The following is a 16,466-nucleotide window of genomic DNA, read 5'->3' as shown; positions in this document are numbered from 1 at the left end:
AGCTGGGTGTGGTGGTTTGTGCCTGTAGTCCCAGTTACTCTGGAGGCTGAGGCAGGAGAATCGCTTGAACCTGGGAGGCGGAGGTTGCAGTGAGCCGAGATCGCACCACACCACTGCACGCTAGCCTGGGCGACAGAACGAGACTCTGTCTCAAAATAAAAATAAAAATAAAAAGGTCCTGGAATTTCATCAGCTAGAAGGAAAGCCAATGCAGACAAATGACACATTTTTAAATTGAAGTTTTCATCATTGCCATATCTCACGGCCAATCAACTCATCTAAGTTTTCCACTAAAATGCATCAGACTGAATGGAAAAAACAAACTTTGTTAGTGACATCTTGAAATTCACTTTAGAAGCTTTGATTGCTCCTAATCTGTCATTATGATTTGGGGATTCAGTTGAATCCATTTTCTTTTGCAGCATCCACCAAATCTTCAAGTAAGTGTTTTATAAAGTGCTTCCCTTTTGTCCAGTTATTCATACATAAATGAGTGGATAAGTTCTAGAATTTTGAGATCCCACAGAGGGATGAATTGTATGCAACTGGTAAAAAATAGAGTGGTTTTGAAAGTGCCACACATTAGCCAAAATGAAGCATGCACTGGTTTTTCTTTGTTAGATTGAGTGGTTTAATAAATATAAGAAGTCTATCTTCTTTGATGGACAGATCCCTAATCAAGAATAGTTCATCATTTAATGTGTTTTGTATCACTGGAGGAACCTCTGTATCAGCAAATGCCTTTCATTCAGAAGGTCACTGAGCTTTTCAAATTCCGTTTTTTTTTTTTTTTTTTGGCTGGACATAGTGGCTCATGCTTGTAATCCCAGTGCTTTGGAAGGCTGAGGCAGTTGGATTGAGTGAGGCCAGAAGTTTGAGACTAGCCTGAGCAACATAGTGAGACTCCATCTCTACAAAAATTTTAAAATTATCCAGGCATGGTGGTGTGCACTTGTAGTTCTAGCTAATCGGAATGTTGAGGTGAAAGAATTGGTTAAGACCAAGAGTTTGAGACCGCAGTGAGCTATGATCACACCACTGCACTCCAGCCTGGGCAACAGAGCGAGACCCCATCTCTTAAAAAAATTCCTTTTATTCTCCGATGAAAGTCATTTCTTTTTTCCTTTTTCCACCTTTTTAAAAAAACATTTTGTTGGTACAAAAGAAGGACTTTTTTTAAGGCAAGCGTGGTACTATGTGTGAAGATGCAGAAGTCATACACAATTAAATAAGTTGGCAGGGAAGATTTCTTGTATCTTTTGCCTGCATTTTCACTTCTCTGAAACACTCAAAACACTGAGGGCAGATCTTCCCCACGTGGTCTACTCAGCCTCAGTAATCTCTGGAAACACCCTTACAGACACACCCAAAATAATGCTTTATCAGGTTTCTAGGAATTCCTTAATCCAGTCAAATTGACACCTAAAATTAAGTCCACAAATCCAGCCCTTGTCAATTTGGCACCCATATATGTCTCCTTAAACCATAATTCACTTCCAAATAAAGACAATAACAAGGTAATTGTTCTATTTAACATGATGCAACTAACATGATGCAACTGTCATGCACACAATCAAACGTGTACTAATCCCATCCCCAGAATTAGGCTTTCTAGATTTTACCATTCAGAATTTTAATCTTTCAGGATTGTCATTTTCAGGATTTTAATCATTAGGGATTTTAGACTTTAGAGATTTTTAATTAAAATTTTTATTTTTCTTTCAGAAATGAAGTCTTCCTATGCTGCCCAGGCTGATCTCGAACTCCTGGGCTCAATCAATCCTCCTGCCTCAGCCTCTCAAAGTGCTGGGCTTACAGCTGTAAGCCACCACACCTGGCTGACTTTAGGGATTTTGATCTTTCAGGATTTCAACATTTAGGATTATGGCATTTGAGATTATGATTGGCACTAATACTATGTATATGCCTAATGTTATGTATATGCATAATGTCAGTTTAGGCATTATTAGTAACTTCTTGCTATCTGTTATGGTATATATACTATCTATTATATATAATAGATATGTATTATAGGGATATATGTGAGCATATAAGCATATATGTCTACATATATATGTATATTATATATTCAGTCACTGTATATTATCACTGTGGAAAGTTCTGCTAGAATCAACATAGAATTATTGAGATTCTTTCCAGAACTTTGAATGCCGTAAATTTAGCATCACCACTTTGAAAGTAAACTTAAAGCCTAATAAATATGATTATATGTATATTCACAATATATGTTAACAATAAATATAATATATAATCAATATGTTAATATTATTAATATTATATTATATTATACATGTGTAATATATATAATAAACACATAATAATTTATATGATACATTATTATAGGATAGTTAAATATTTCACATAAATATTTATCAGCTGGTTTTTAAAAATTCATTTATTCAACAACCATGTGCCAAGCTCTGGTCTAGGTGTTGGGAACACAGTAGTAAACAAGACAGAAAAATTCCCGTTCTTACGGAACTGACAATCTACTGTAAAGATAGGAAATCAAAAAGTAAACAATGCATGTGCAGGAAACATGGGGTGCATTGCTGTTTTAGATAAATTGATTGGGGAATATTTCTTTAAGGAAGTGACATTTGTATAGAGAGATGAATAATGGGAAGGAGCCAGGAATGAGAATATCAGGGGACAGAGGATTCAGGCAGAAGGAATAGTCAGTACAAAGGCCAGGGGATTTGGCATGTTTAAGGCGCCAAGGGAGGCATATCTGGCTGGAATGGGGTGAGTAAAGAGGGGAGAACTAGGATATGAGGTAGAGGAATTAGGAGGCTGTGACAACCAGAATACATTTCATTTCCAGTGTAGTGGGAGCCCCTGCGGGCTTTTAAGCTGGGGAAGGAAAAGATTTGATTTTACTTAAAAGAAAACCATGTTGGCTGCTTTATGGAGAATACACTGTAGTGGGGCAGAACTGGAAGCAGGGAGGCTAGTTAAGGAGGTTCTTATAGTAGATGAGTTGAAAGATTATGGTAACTTTAAGTATATAAACATTATTACCCATTCTTCTAGATACAGTTGGAACAGAATTAAACTATTTTTCAGTAAATCTTCAGTAATGACAGGGGCCTAGAAATAATTTAGAAATTGAGTACAGTGCATAGGTTTGAATATTTAACTATGCGTGGTATCCAGATAGGCCCTGATCTGAAACCTCAGGCCTTTGAGCATGCTCCTCTATCTGTAATGTTCTACTCTCATCATACTAATTTTTGCTCATCGTTGAAGTCTCAGCTCTAAGACTTGTTTTTCAACACGCCAGCCTTAAAATCACCGAAGAGTGATTGTCTGTCATGTGGCTGTCTTATGCACTCTAATTTGTATTGAGATTTATGGATTTTACAGCTCCAAACTGTCCGTTATTTTAATTGCAACATTTAATTGCCAGTTTACTTGTCCATCTTTCCCACTAGATTGTAAACTCTTAGATGCAGGGACTGTGTCTTACTCACCTCATTTTTTGCACTCAGAATTAGACAATTGAAAAGTACTTGTTAAGTGAATAATCAATGTTTACCTGTGTGCCTGTTAGATTACCTGAGTTACCCGATTCTTAGATTATGTTAGTGTGAATAAAATATTATATCAATAGATTGGAGTAGGTAATTTCCTTAACACTGCAACACATAGTGGAATATCTGTGTTTGATTCCACTTTAAAAATTTTCTCAAACCCCATCACCATAAGCGAATGGTCTTTGACATCATCAATGAATAGATGGTGGAAGGGCTGCTCGAGATTCGGAAATGTTGAAAGGACGTTGCTCTTCACTGAGGGGCATGTTGTCAGTTTCCCTCTTTGGGCAGCTCCAGTATTTCTAGTAGTAAGTGGTACAGATGGAGAGGGAAATCTACGTGACAGGCTGCCTAGGCCGTGCCAATGTCAGATCCCTTTAGGGTGCAGGAGGGGAGAGTTGCCTTTTTATCATCCATGGTTTCTTTCATGTAATGCTTCTGAATTGTGAAAAGGTGAGGCAACAATGACATGCAAATGCATGAGTTATTATCAACAGCAACTTGAACAGTGTGATGGAGTGCACATCAGATCTTTGGTACCCTACGAGATTTTAATTTTCTCCTTTTGATGCAATTCTTGACCTGAAATATAAACCCTTTTCAAATCTCTCCCAGACTTTTCTTTAAGGGGGAGCAGGCCATTGGCTCTAAACATTAGTGGGCATAAGAATTGCTTGGAAAGCATGTGAAAACAGATTACTGGGCTCCACCTGAAGCATTTCTGTTCCTTGGAGCAGGAGCCCAAGAATTTTATTTTCTAAACAAAACTCAGGTGCTGCTGTTTCATGGACCACTCTTTAAACAGGAAAGAGATGGACCACATGTTTCTAATTTCTGCTTACTGCCATTGTGTGTGCTTTCTCTTTTCATAACGCTCATATTTGGGCCTGTTAGTGGTTGAGGAACTCAGAGGGGATATACACAATACGGCGTAGACCAAAACTTTCAGTCTACTTACTTGGTCAGTGTCTTACTGTGTTCTGGGATCCCCTGACTCTTATGATAAAAAGACTGCACACTTTTGCCTGCACAGTGCAGCCTGTCTTCTCTCCTGTTTTCTGTCTCTCTTCTATATGGTCTGGTTGACCTGAAGTTTCTGGAATTTTCTGCTAATTCCTTTTATATCTACTAGCTAATGTCTTTCTCTCCATCTATATAACAGATTGCCTTTCTGATTCTCTTTCAGATCAATACTTCCCACTCATGTTATCTCCACATTGAACATCTATCTTCTGAAATATTTTACAGCCTTATAAAAATTCCATTTGTGATACTCTCCTGTCTTTATTGCTTTGCTGCTTTTTTTCCTTCATATTTGTTGGGTACCACAGTATACTACCATCAGGAAATTATCAATCTGCTTACAAGACTGCATAAAATATCTGATCCTTTCTTCTGTAACCTCTTAACCAGACTCAACTGCTTTATGTAGAATCACCACCTCTTGGACTCTTTGGAGATTGATCCATCCCCTGTGACTTCCCAATGTGTTCTTTTATAATTATTTTTCAATTGAGATAGAATATGAATTCAGCAACATTCACCTTTTATAGTGTACAATTGAATGAATTTTTTTTTTTTTTTTGAGACGGAGTCTTGCTCTGTTGCCCAGGCTGGAGTGCAATAGCATGATCTTGGCTCACTGAAACCTCTGCCTCCTGGGTTCAAGTGATTCTCCTGTCTCAGCCTCCCAAGTAGCTAGGATTACAGGCACCCGCCATGATGTCCAGCTATTTTTGTATTTTTGTAGAGATGGGATTTCACCATATTGGTCAGGCTGGTCTTGAATTCCTGACCTCAGGTGATCCACCTGCCTTGGCTGCGGAATTTTCTGCTAATTCCTTTTATATCTACTAGCTAATGTCTAGTAATCTTTGGGATTACAGGTGTGAGCCACCATGCCTGGCCCAGTGAATTTTTAACAAATGCATACTGTCATGTAATCCTCACCACAATTGAGATATAGAACAGTCCCATCACCCTAAATTTCTTCACCCCCCATTGTGGTACTCTCCCCTCTACTCCTGGCCCTTGGCAACTGACAATCAGTTTTCTGTCATTATAGTTTTACCTTTTCCAGAAAGTGGAATTACATAGTATGTGTGAGTCTGGCCTCTCTTACTTAGCATAATGCATTTGTGATTCATACATGTTGTTGCTTGTATCCATGGTTCATTCCTTTTTATTGCTGCAGCTGCATGGTATTCCATTGTGTGGATCTACCACAGTCTTTTATCCATTCCCAGTGTTTTTTAATTGCTATGCCCTCTCCTCTGAACGTGTTTTTTTTTTTTTTCTCTCTGTCATTTGGCTTCTTGAGTACTGAAAAGTAAATTTCCAAATTTACCATGTGTTCTAGGTAGAAATAAAAATTAAGTTGCAACAGGTACTAACAAGCTCTGAATTTCTGCACCTGATACATTCCTGATGTTTCTTTACATAGGCCTATTTTAGCCAACTCTCAAGTAGGAGCTGAGATGTGGGGCATATCTATCCCAAAGAAGCCTGTTCTAATTCATCCTTTTGGATCAAGAGTTTTCCAACTTGCAATTTGAAGGACTGACTTGAGATCTGTTATTTAGGGTCATTGCTGCAATTCCCAGGAGAGATGTAAGAAGGCCTTCCCTTTCCCTCAAGGGGTCCCATATCATAAATACATATCCCTGATAATTTGGAACCAGCTTGCCTCTTGTGTCACCCCCACTCTAGGGCCCAGTTCTCTATGTATCAATGTTTGGTTCCAAACAACCCAAGGTATGAAGTCCCATAGTATTCTTGACATCTGTCTGAGATGAGACTCTCATAGTTTTGCAGGCTGGGTAAGCAAAGTATAAGATACCATCATAGTTGGCCAGTATAGAACAGCTTATTATGGTCTACATAGGGAAAACATAACCAAGACCAACAATACTTCTCAACCTACATGGTTCAAAGTATGAACATAATGTAATCTACACTATAGAGATTCTAAGAATCATTTTCATTTCAGCAAGTTTCCATTAGTACTGAGGCTTCAGAGCCAGGGACAGTGGCTCATGCCTGGAGTCCCAGCTACACAGTAGGCAAGGCAGGAGGATCCCTTGAGCCCAGGAGTTCGAGGGGGCAGTGAGCTATGATTGCCCCACTGTGTTCCAGCCTGGGCGCAGAGCAAGACCCTGTCTCTAAAATAAATAAGTAAATAAATAAATAAAAGAACTGAGGCTTCAGAAGCCAAGTTATGGTCAAGCATATCATTTCCTTATATGTTTCATTGGTTCTGTAGCTAGCAATAAAATACACAAATGTTTTATTACATTTAAATTTGTATTTAGTCCTTTCATTTTAAGAAGATATCTTAAAAGTTGAGGACAGCTAAATTTTATGCCAAGTATACTCAACTGTACCTGTAATAAGTATTTTGTTTTATTTAGCATTTAAAAATAGAGTGAATATGTGCTTCAGCATTTTATTTATTTGGATTCAGAATATTACTGTTTTTCTCCAAAAAGTCTTCCTTTTCTCATTTCATTTTAAAAGAAACTAATTTTCAAAAACACTTTCTTTTTTTTTTTTTTTTTTTTTAGTAGAGACGGGGTTTCACCGTGTTAGCCAGGATGGTCTCGATCTCCTGACCTTGTGATCCGCCCGTCTCGGCCTCCCAAAGTCAAAAACACTTTCTAAATACATTCAGATATTAAACATTTTACTTATTTCATTTACTTACCACATAATAAATACAGGGGTTCGCCCTTGTTCTCGGATCGGGATGCAGTCCAAGAACTCCAGTGGATGCCTGAAACTGCGGATCGTGTAGAACCCTAGATAGTCTAAGCATTTATCATAGACTGTGGCCATAACTTTTACAGTTTGAGGTGTAACAGCAAAACTAGCACAAACTTCTTTTTCCTTCTTCTCAGTTTCACGGACAGAAGATTGCTTTACTTTAGATCTTAGCAGCGTCAGCATACAATGTTTTTCTTTCCTTATCAAGTCGAGAACTTTCACCTTGTCACTTAAAGGAAGCACATGATGGTTTCTCTTTGGCACATTTGCCAGCATCACTACTCTTGTGTTTTGGGGGTCATCATTAAGTAAAATAAGGGTTGCTTGAACATGAGCACTGCAGTACCACCAAGTCAGTCGATCTGATAACCAAGAGGGCTACCTAGTGACCAACGGGCGGGGAGTGTCTACAGTGTGGCTCTGCTGGACAAAGGGATAATTCATGGGTGGCACAGTGTGAGATTTCACTATGCTACTTAGAAAGGCATTCAATTTAAAAGTTATGAATTGTTTATTTCTGGAATGTTAAATGTAATATTGTAGGACCGCAGTTGATTGAGGGTTAAGTGAAACTGCAGAAGGTGAAACCAAGGATAAATGGGGACCACCTAGATAAAAGTTAAGTCAGGAAATACATAACTTTTTAAGGTGGACAAGCTGACAATTCTTTTTATCTTTCTTTTATACAGGTGTTTGCTTCAGAATGGTAAGTCAATACAGTCTTATTATTTTGCCATTTTTTCCACTGTTATTCCCAATTACAGAGATAGGGCAGTTTTCTACTTGGCGCAAGTCTACTATTTACTCCCTGTCCTTGACAGCAAATGAAGAAATATGTGTATTTCTTTGAAATTACTGATTGAGATTTTTATTAATGCTAAAAACATTGTACCCTTCTTAGTATTTACTTAACATTTTCTATATTCAAAAGTACCTCTCTTTGGGTGATTTTAATGAAACGCTTTGATTAGGTGTATTGAATACAAAGTATGGGATTTTCTACATGTTCTGGATGGAAGAAATCCTGTAGGCCAAGGTACATATTTCGCACTGCAAAACAAAACACGCTGATGTTGCATAATGAAGTGGTTCCCAGGATTTAGCAGATTAAGTTCCATGTTGCGTTTTAAAATGTATTTATCTTTTATTTATTTATTTAGTTCAGAGACAGAGTCTTGCTCTGTTGCCCAGTCTGCAGTACAGTGGTACGATTTCAGCTCACTGCAGCTTCCGCCTCCCAGGCTCAAGCGATTTTCCTGCCTCAGCCTCCCAAGTAGCTGGGATTACAGACGCCTGCTACCACATCCAGCTACTTTTTTATTTTTAGTAGAGATGGCATTTCACTATGTTGGCCAGGCCAGTCTTGAACTCCTGGCCTTAAGTGATCCAGCCACCTCAGCCTCCCAGAGTGCTGGAATTACAGCCATGAGCCACCATGCCCAGCTCAGCTAATTTTTTTTTTTTTTTAATTTTTGTAGAGACAGGGTTTCACCATGTTGCCTAGGCTGGTCTTGAACTCTTGACCTCAAGTGATTCACCCGCTTTGGCCTCCCAAAGTGCTGGGATTACAGGCATGGGCCACCATGCCTGGCTCCATGTTGCTTTTAAAATTTTAACTTTTTTAAAGTACTCCTTTCCTACAAGTTAATTGTGGCATGCATTTTCACCTACTATCTTAGCTGGGTCACTAGATTAGGTCCCTGGTTCCCAACCCCTGAGGGTTCCAATATTTTCCCGTCGGTAAAGTCTCTATTATGAGGCAGCCCCATCCCCCAAAATTCAGATTGTCTCCCTTTTCATTATTATCTAGTAAGAAAGTGACTTATTTTCAGGGCCACCTCTTACATCAGTCTTAGCTGTTAGCATTTTGATTTATGTTGTTTCATACAGCTGGGGATGTGGAGTGTAGAGATCTTGATCACCCTGGCCTCCATACAGGAGAAGAGTATGTTTTTGAAAAGTTCTAAGGCCGGGTGCAGTGGCTCATGCCTGTAATCCTAGCACTTTGGGAGGCCGAGGCAGGTGGATCACCTGAGGTCAGGAGTTCAAGACCAGCCTGGCCAACATGGTGAAACCCTGTCTCTACTAAAAATATAAAAATTAGCTGGGCATGGTGGCACATGCCTGTAATCCCAGCTACTTGGGAGGCTGAGGCAGGAGAATCGCTTGAACTTGGGAGGCAAAGGTTTCAGTGAGCCAAAATGGCACCACTGCACTCCAGCCTGGACGACAAGAGTGAAATTCCATCTCAAAAGAAAAAAATAGTTCTAGTAGACTGGATCAATAGGAATTTTAGTATGATGTAGTTAAAATAATTCAAAATCAAAATGTTGCTACTTACATAGCATAACTGAATTTGGATCTAGAAAAAGGAAATTTTAAAAGACTATTAATAATAATAGGAAAGAGAAATCTACCCATAGACAATTATAACATTTCTCTGCCAAGTCCACAGCCAACAGAAAACATCAGAATCTTTTAGTCTTATAATAACTCCGTAAACCAGCATGTTTATGCTAATGTTCTTGCTAGTTTAACTTTCTTTCTTTTTAAAAAAAAATTATTTTAGGTTCAGGGGTACATGTATAGGTTTGTTAGGTAGGTAAACTTGTGTCATGGGGGTTTATTATACAGAGTATTTCATGACCCACGTACTAAGCCTAGTACCCAATACTTATTTTTTTCTGCTCCTCTCCCTCCTCCCACTTTCCGTCTTCAGGTAGGCCCCAGTGTCTGTTGTTCCCCTCTTTGTGTCCACATGTTCTCATAATTTAGCTCCCACCTATATGTGAGAACATGCAGTATTTTGTTTTCCATTCCTGTGTTAGTTTGCTAAGGATAATGGCCTCCTGCCCCATTTATGTTCCTGCAAAGGACACGATCTCGTTCTTTTTTATGGCTGCATGGTATTCCATGGTGTATCTGTATCACATTTTCTTTATCAAGTCTACCATTGATGGGCATTTAAGTTGATTCCATGTCTTGGCTATTGTGAATAGTGCTGCAGTGAACATATGTGTGTATGTGTCTTTATGATGAAACAATTTATATTCTTTTGGGTATATACCCAATAATGGGATTGCTGGATCGAATGGTAGTTCTGTTTTTCACTATTTGAGGAATTGCCACACTGCTTTCCACAGTGTTTGGACGAATTTGCACTCCCACCAACAGTTTGTAAGCATTCCCTTTTCTCTGCAACCTGGCCAGCATCTGTTATTTTTTGGCTTTTTAATAATCGCCATTCTCACTGGTGTGAGATGGTATCTCATTGTGGTTTTGATTTGCATTTCTCTAATGATCAGTGATACTGAGCTTTTTTTCATATGCTTCTTGGCCACACATATGTCTACTTCTGAGAAGTGTCTGTTCGTGTCCTTGCCTACTTTTTTAATGGGGTTGTTTATAATTTTCTTATTAAAATGATTTTCCCTCATTTTTACTGGAAATTTCAAAGTGTTTTAGTCTCTATTTCTGCTTATCAATACTCTATGCCGATCATAATTGTATATTTTTTTCTCAGTGATTGAGAATCTTGGATCGATTATCATTTGGAACCCAAGTTAACGATGTGATTTAGTGTTAGCAGTCTTAAGGGCAATGCAGCTAAATTTTATGTATCCAAAAACATATCATAGAAACTGTTACTGAAATAATTCTCACTCTAAGCATATTTTTTCATAATGTTTTTGTCAAAGTGGAATTGTTTTTACTGAAAGTGGAATTTAACAAAAGATACCATTTATGTGAAGGTTCTTTTATAAATAGAGGTGTTACTGTAGGTCATCTATACAATTGTTGGCATAGACTACAAAAAATGATTATTAGGTTAGCATTTTTTGGATATTAGAATCAAGTATGTTATGAATTCAGACTTTTGATGCTGCACTTTCTTCTTCTTGTTTTTTCCTGAAACCAGTATACAGAAGATGAAGCTAGGAAAATAGGAGTGGTTGGCTGGGTGAAGAATACCACCAAAGGCACCGTGACAGGCCAAGTGCAGGGGCCAGAAGACAAAGTCAATTCCATGTGAGTAGTAAAATTAATAACATGTACATGAACTTTGTGAGGTTGCTCTTTTTTAGTTTTTTAAGACATGGTCTTGCTCTGTCGCCCAGGCTGGAGTGCAGTGGCACGATCTCGGCTCACTACAACCTCTGCCCAGTACAACCTCTGCCTTCCAGGCTCAGATCCCCCCGACTCAGCCTCCCAAGTAGCTGGGACTACAGGTGTGAGCCACCATGCCTGAACTTATGAGGCTATTTTAATGTTTCATTGAGCAGTAAGAATAGTATTGATGGACCAGATTTTGTTTGTAGACTTATAATCAAACTAATATGTTTGTAGGCAGGCCTGTGAAGAAATTCTCAGAGTTGGGAGTAGCATTTCTGTGTTTAGGAATGGACTTCCAACTTGGACTGGCCTGGAGAAGAGTTGTGGCTTCACTCTCCAATCTGTATGTCCTGTTGCAACTCTTCCAGTGTTGTGGAGATGTCCAGGGCCCAAGTAGTTCTCAGTTGAAGTGTTGTGACAGATGCATAGTGCCTTGGGATGGTTCGTGAAGTTCTTAGGGTAGCGTTTCAGGCAAAAAGATTGCCATCTCCTTTTTATTGTTAAGTGTCTTGTTTATCTAATTGTAATTTTATTTTTCCTGCCAATGACAATGTGTTTAATGAGCTGGATGGTTACCAGACTATGAATCCTGGAAGTCCAAAAGAGGCCGGATTCAGGAATATGGGGAAAAATGCCTTGTGTACACGATGTCATTTTCAAAAGCCTTGTGTTTTCAGCTTCATAATTTCCACTGCTCTCTGTAGTCTTTTTTTTAAAAAATTAAAAAATAGCTAACATTTATTGAGCATTTACATGTTAGGCAATATGCTAAGCACCTGACATGAATTATCTCACTTAATCTTCACAACAGATCTTATGAGGTAGGTACTAAGTAACACTCAATGTATTTTATTGTTTGCAATTTATCTTTGTTTTCATTACTTAATATTTTTAGATTTCCAAAGCAATAGTTTTTTGCTTATTGTAGTAAGTGAAGTAACGTAACAATGAGATGTATAAAGGTAAAACTTGTAATGTGTACTTTTCTATTTCCCTCCCCTTTATTAACCTGTGACAAGGAATACTTTCCACAGCTTTCTCTTTCACTTAAAAATAGTTAAGTATGCATTTATAATTAAGGTTTTGCTGATTTTTTTTTTTTTTTTTTTTTTTTTGAGGCGGAGTCTCGCTCTGTCGCCCGGACTGGAGTGCAGTGGCCGGATCTCAGTTCACTGCAAGCTCCGCCTCCGGGTTTACGCCATTCTCCTGCCTCAGGCTCCTGAGTAGCTGGGACTACAGGCGCCCGCCACCTCGCCCGGCTAGTTTTTGTATTTTTAGTAGAGACGGGGTTTCACCGTGTTAGCCAGGATGGTCTCGATCTCCTGACCTCGTGATCCACCCGTCTCGGCCTCCCAAAGTGCTGGGATTACAGGCTTGAGCCACTGCGCCCGGTCGGTTTTGCTGATTTTTTTTTTTTTTTTTTTTTTTGAGGCGGAGTCTCGCTCTGTCGCCCGGACTGGAGTGCAGTGGCCGGATCTCAGTTCACTGCAAGCTCCGCCTCCCGGGTTTACGCCATTCTCCTGCCTCAGGCTCCTGAGTAGCTGGGACTACAGGCGCCCGCCACCTCGCCTGGCTAGTTTTTGTATTTTTAGTAGAGACGGGGTTCACCGTGTTAGCCAGGATGGTCTCGATCTCCTGACCTCGTGATCCACCCGTCTCGGCCTCCCAAAGTGCTGGATTACAGGCTTGAGCCACTGCGCCCGGCCGGTTTTGCTGATTTTTACTGAAATGGAATACCTTATGCATATTTTTCCATAGTTTGTATTTTCATTTTCTGGACATTCCAGTAAACAGTAAATATATAATTAATCAACTCCTTATTTTTCTAATTTTTAGGTACATAGTTGTGTTTGTGTGTAAAACTATACCTCAAATTGAAAAGTGGGGTCCAAAAAAATCAGTGTGATAAACTGTGGGGTGACTATTAATGAAAAACAATATTTTTAAGTAGAATCGTCACAAAATGTACAAGAAATTTTGGGCCTTCCATTGTACAGAACTGATGGTTCAATGGAAGAGAAAATGCCAAATGATTGTAAGGAAGTTTTAAAGCAGAGACTATGTCCCATGACAGGAGGGAGCCTAGAAAAAAATAATAACATAGTTTTTAAAAACTGGGGACTATGTGGAAGATAGAAGCTCATACCAATCACGTTATATTCCTAATCCACATTATAGAGGGTCATTGATTAATTTGCTTAACATAAATTAAATCATTTCTTTTTTTTTTTTTTTTTTGAGACGGAGTCTCGCTCTGTCGCCCAGGCTGGAGTGCAGTGGTCAGATCTTAGCTCACTGCAAGCTCCGCCCCCCGGGCTTACGCCATTCTCCTGCCTCAGCCTCCCGAGTAGCTGGGACTACAGACGCCCGCCACCTCGCCCGGCTAGTTTTTGTATTTTTAGTAGAGACGGGGTTTCACCGTATTAGCCAGGATGATCTCGATCTCCTGACCTCGTGATCCGCCCGTCTCGGCCTCCCAAAGTGCTGGATTACAGGCTTGAGCCACTGCGCCCGGCCGGTTTTGCTGATTTTTACTGAAATGGAATACCTTATGCATATTTTTCCATAGTTTGTATTTTCATTTTCTGGACATTCCAGTAAACAGTAAATATATAATAATCAACTCCTTATTTTTCTAATTTTTAGGTACATAGTTGTGTTTGTGTGTAAAACTATACCTCAAATTGAAAAGTGGGGTCCAAAAAAATCAGTGTGATAAACTGTGGGGTGACTATTAATGAAAAACAATATTTTTAAGTAGAATCGTCACAAAATGTACAAGAAATTTTGGGCCTTCCATTGTACAGAACTGATGGTTCAATGGAAGAGAAAATGCCAAATGATTGTAAGGAAGTTTTAAAGTAGAGACTATGTCCCATGACAGGAGGGAGCCTAGAAAAAAATAATAACATAGTTTTTAAAAACTGGGGACTATGTGGAAGATAGAAGCTCATACCAATCATGTTATATTCCTAATCCACATTATAGAGGGTCATTGATTAATTTGCTTAACATAAATTAAATCATTTCTTTTTTTTTTTTTTGAGACGGAGTCTCGCTCTGTCGCCCAGGCTGGAGTGCAGTGGCCAGATCTTAGCTCACTGCAAGCTCCGCCCCCCGGGCTTACGCCATTCTCCTGCCTCAGCCTCCCGAGTAGCTGGGACTACAGACGCCCGCCACCTCGCCCGGCTAGTTTTTGTATTTTTAGTAGAGACGGGGTTTCACCGTGTTAGCCAGGATGATCTCGATCTCCTGACCTCGTGATCCGCCCGTCTCGGCCTCCCAAAGTGCTGGGATTACAGGCTTGAGCCACCGCGCCCGGCATTAAATCGTTTCATACATTGTGCTCATGTTTTCTTTTCAACCCCTGCATTCTCCACCACCCTTCTTAAGTAACCTGTGTCAGCAAGCTAGTGTGTATTCTTCTGCTTGTCTCCATGTTCACATTCTCTCTCTCATACACACACGTCTGCACACGCACACATTTATGGGTTTTGTTCAATATTTGCTTTTTAAAAATGGGATCATGGTGTATTCCCTGCTCTGCATCTTTATCACTCAAAGACACATCCAGGAAAATCCTTTCAAGTCAAACGGTAATCTCTAATTCATTATTTTTATTGGCTGCTTAATATTCCACAATATATAGATTTATTATTACCTTATTGCTGGAAATTTATTTTTTTCTTACTTGTTTTTTGCAGTAAGAGCAATGCTGCAATAAACATTTTATTGGCGATTTTATTTTTATTGTATAGATTCCCAGGAGTATGATTTGTTGGTTGAAGTGTCTGTATATTTTTAACGTAAACATATTTGTCAGACTGCTTTACAAAACAGCTGTAAACAATGTACATTATTTTCCTCCTCATCCTGTCAGCAATTCTTATTGTGCTCTCTAATTTTTCTTTTATCTGAGTGGTTGTGGTGATTATTTTTGCTGTAATTTGCATTTCTCTAATGACTAGTTTGCTGGAGCCTCTTTATGCTTATGTCTGCGGATTTGTTCTCATGAACTCCCTTTTCACATCCTTTACCCATTTTTCTACCGAGTTGCTTGTCTCTTGCCCATTTTTAAAAGCTCTTTGTATATTGGTCGTGGTTACTAACCCATTATCTGTTATCATTTTGCAGGTACTTTCCCAAGTCTATAATTTGCCTATAGTTTCATCTATGATAGCTTTGTAACATAAATTGTTTTTCACTTTATTAAATCAAATATGGCTATTTTTTCTCTCTGGTTAAGAAACAGATTGTAAGTGTTGTCTCCCAGGTTTTCTTCTAAATTGATGCTCTATTTATTACGTGTAAGCATTTACTCCATCTGGAATTTGTTTTTTATTTATAAGATGAGATATTGGACCAACTATTTTCTACCAGATGAACAGCCAGTTGTCCCAGCACCACTTACTAAATAATCACTCTTTTCCCCATTGCATTGAAATACATTTTTGTTGTATGTTAAAATCTCATATAAACTGGGTTTTATTTCTGAATTCTTTACTCTGTTCCCTGATCTATTTCTCTGTTCCTACATCAGTATACCATATTGATTTAATTATACTATCTCTACAGTATATTTCCTCTCACTGTTCTTTTTGATTCTTTTACTTGCTTTCTTAGGCATTTGTTTTCTCTCTAAACTTTAAGATACTTTTACTTATTTAACTGGAATTCTATTCTGTTTATTAAAAAAAACTTACGTGATTGTCTCACACGTATGCTTTTGAGGTAAACTTTCTGTATTTATTTTTTTGAGACAAGGGTCTTGTTCTGTCTCCCAGGCTGGAGTGCAGTGGTCTGATCTAGACTCACTGCAGCCTTGACCTCCTGGGCTCAAGTGATCTTCCCATCTCAACCTCCTGAGTGCACATGCTGGCTAATTTATATATATATAAAAATATATTTTTTTTGTACAGGTAGTGTCTCACTATGTTGCTCAGGCTACTTTAGGACTCTTGGCTTCAAATGACCTTCCCGCCTCGGCCTCCCAAAGTGCTGGGATTACAAAAATAAACTTTATTTTTCAGAACA

The 16,466-nt window shown here is 38.8% G+C and overlaps 1 protein-coding gene across 4 annotated transcripts in view; it reads left to right on the top strand.

Moving 5' to 3' along the window:
• The window catches only part of ACYP2 (acylphosphatase 2), a 205,053-nt gene that overhangs the window by 12,758 nt on the left and 175,829 nt on the right, over positions 1-16,466 (top strand). For all 4 annotated transcript variants that reach the window (XR_004428298.1, XM_033175712.1, XM_033175711.1 and 1 more), the window contains exons 2-3: positions 8,009-8,025; positions 11,239-11,348. Coding sequence is in view for 3 of the 4 variants with exons in the window: in XM_033175712.1 (XP_033031603.1) it covers positions 8,009-8,025; positions 11,239-11,348 (127 nt within the window). In the remaining variant the exon portion in view is untranslated. The remainder of the gene's footprint in view (positions 1-8,008; positions 8,026-11,238; positions 11,349-16,466) is intronic.

This window comes from Trachypithecus francoisi, unplaced genomic scaffold (assembly GCF_009764315.1).
Source record: "Trachypithecus francoisi isolate TF-2019V2 unplaced genomic scaffold, Tfra_2.0 Lachesis_group17, whole genome shotgun sequence".
Taxonomy (NCBI): Eukaryota; Metazoa; Chordata; class Mammalia; order Primates; family Cercopithecidae; genus Trachypithecus; species Trachypithecus francoisi.
Note: the sequence above shows the minus strand (reverse complement) of the source record. Positions and strands in the feature narration are given on the sequence as shown.